General features: G+C 65.2%; 1 protein-coding gene across 1 annotated transcript in view; it reads right to left on the bottom strand.

Moving 5' to 3' along the window:
• Window positions 1-316, bottom strand: part of ZC3H12A (zinc finger CCCH-type containing 12A) — a gene marked incomplete at both ends in the record, with an annotated part of 6,179 nt that extends 5,863 nt beyond the window's left edge. The window contains one exon of the mRNA XM_010083873.1: window positions 177-316. Coding sequence (XP_010082175.1) covers window positions 177-316 — 140 coding nt within the window. The remainder of the gene's footprint in view (window positions 1-176) is intronic.
• Window positions 317-322: the final 6 nt, after the last annotated feature.

Below are 322 nucleotides of genomic sequence, written 5' to 3'. Positions count from 1 at the left end.
GGTCCCGTGAAAAATATCCCCAGCCACTACCAGAGCCACCAGCAGCAGCTGTTTTCGCTGAGAAACCCACCGTTTGTCAGACTCCGAGCTCCCAGAACTTGGCATGCCTGGTAACGAGAGGTCCCAGAGAGCCAGCACCACACCAGCAGCCCCGAGAGGCCGAAACCCCCACGCACCTCATGGCCACATTGCTGCCATCGATCACGATGGGCTTCAGGTTCTCGCTCTCCGTCTCCTCGGGGGCTGGCCCGGGCGCGGGGGGCTTGTTCCCAGTCCCCCCCCGGGGGACCAGCGGAGCTTCCTTGGGCTCCGGCGGGGCCTC

Source organism: Pterocles gutturalis, unplaced genomic scaffold, assembly GCF_000699245.1.
Source record: "Pterocles gutturalis isolate BGI_N339 unplaced genomic scaffold, ASM69924v1 scaffold13980, whole genome shotgun sequence".
NCBI lineage: Eukaryota > Metazoa > Chordata > Aves > Pterocliformes > Pteroclidae > Pterocles > Pterocles gutturalis.
Note: the sequence above shows the minus strand (reverse complement) of the source record. Positions and strands in the feature narration are given on the sequence as shown.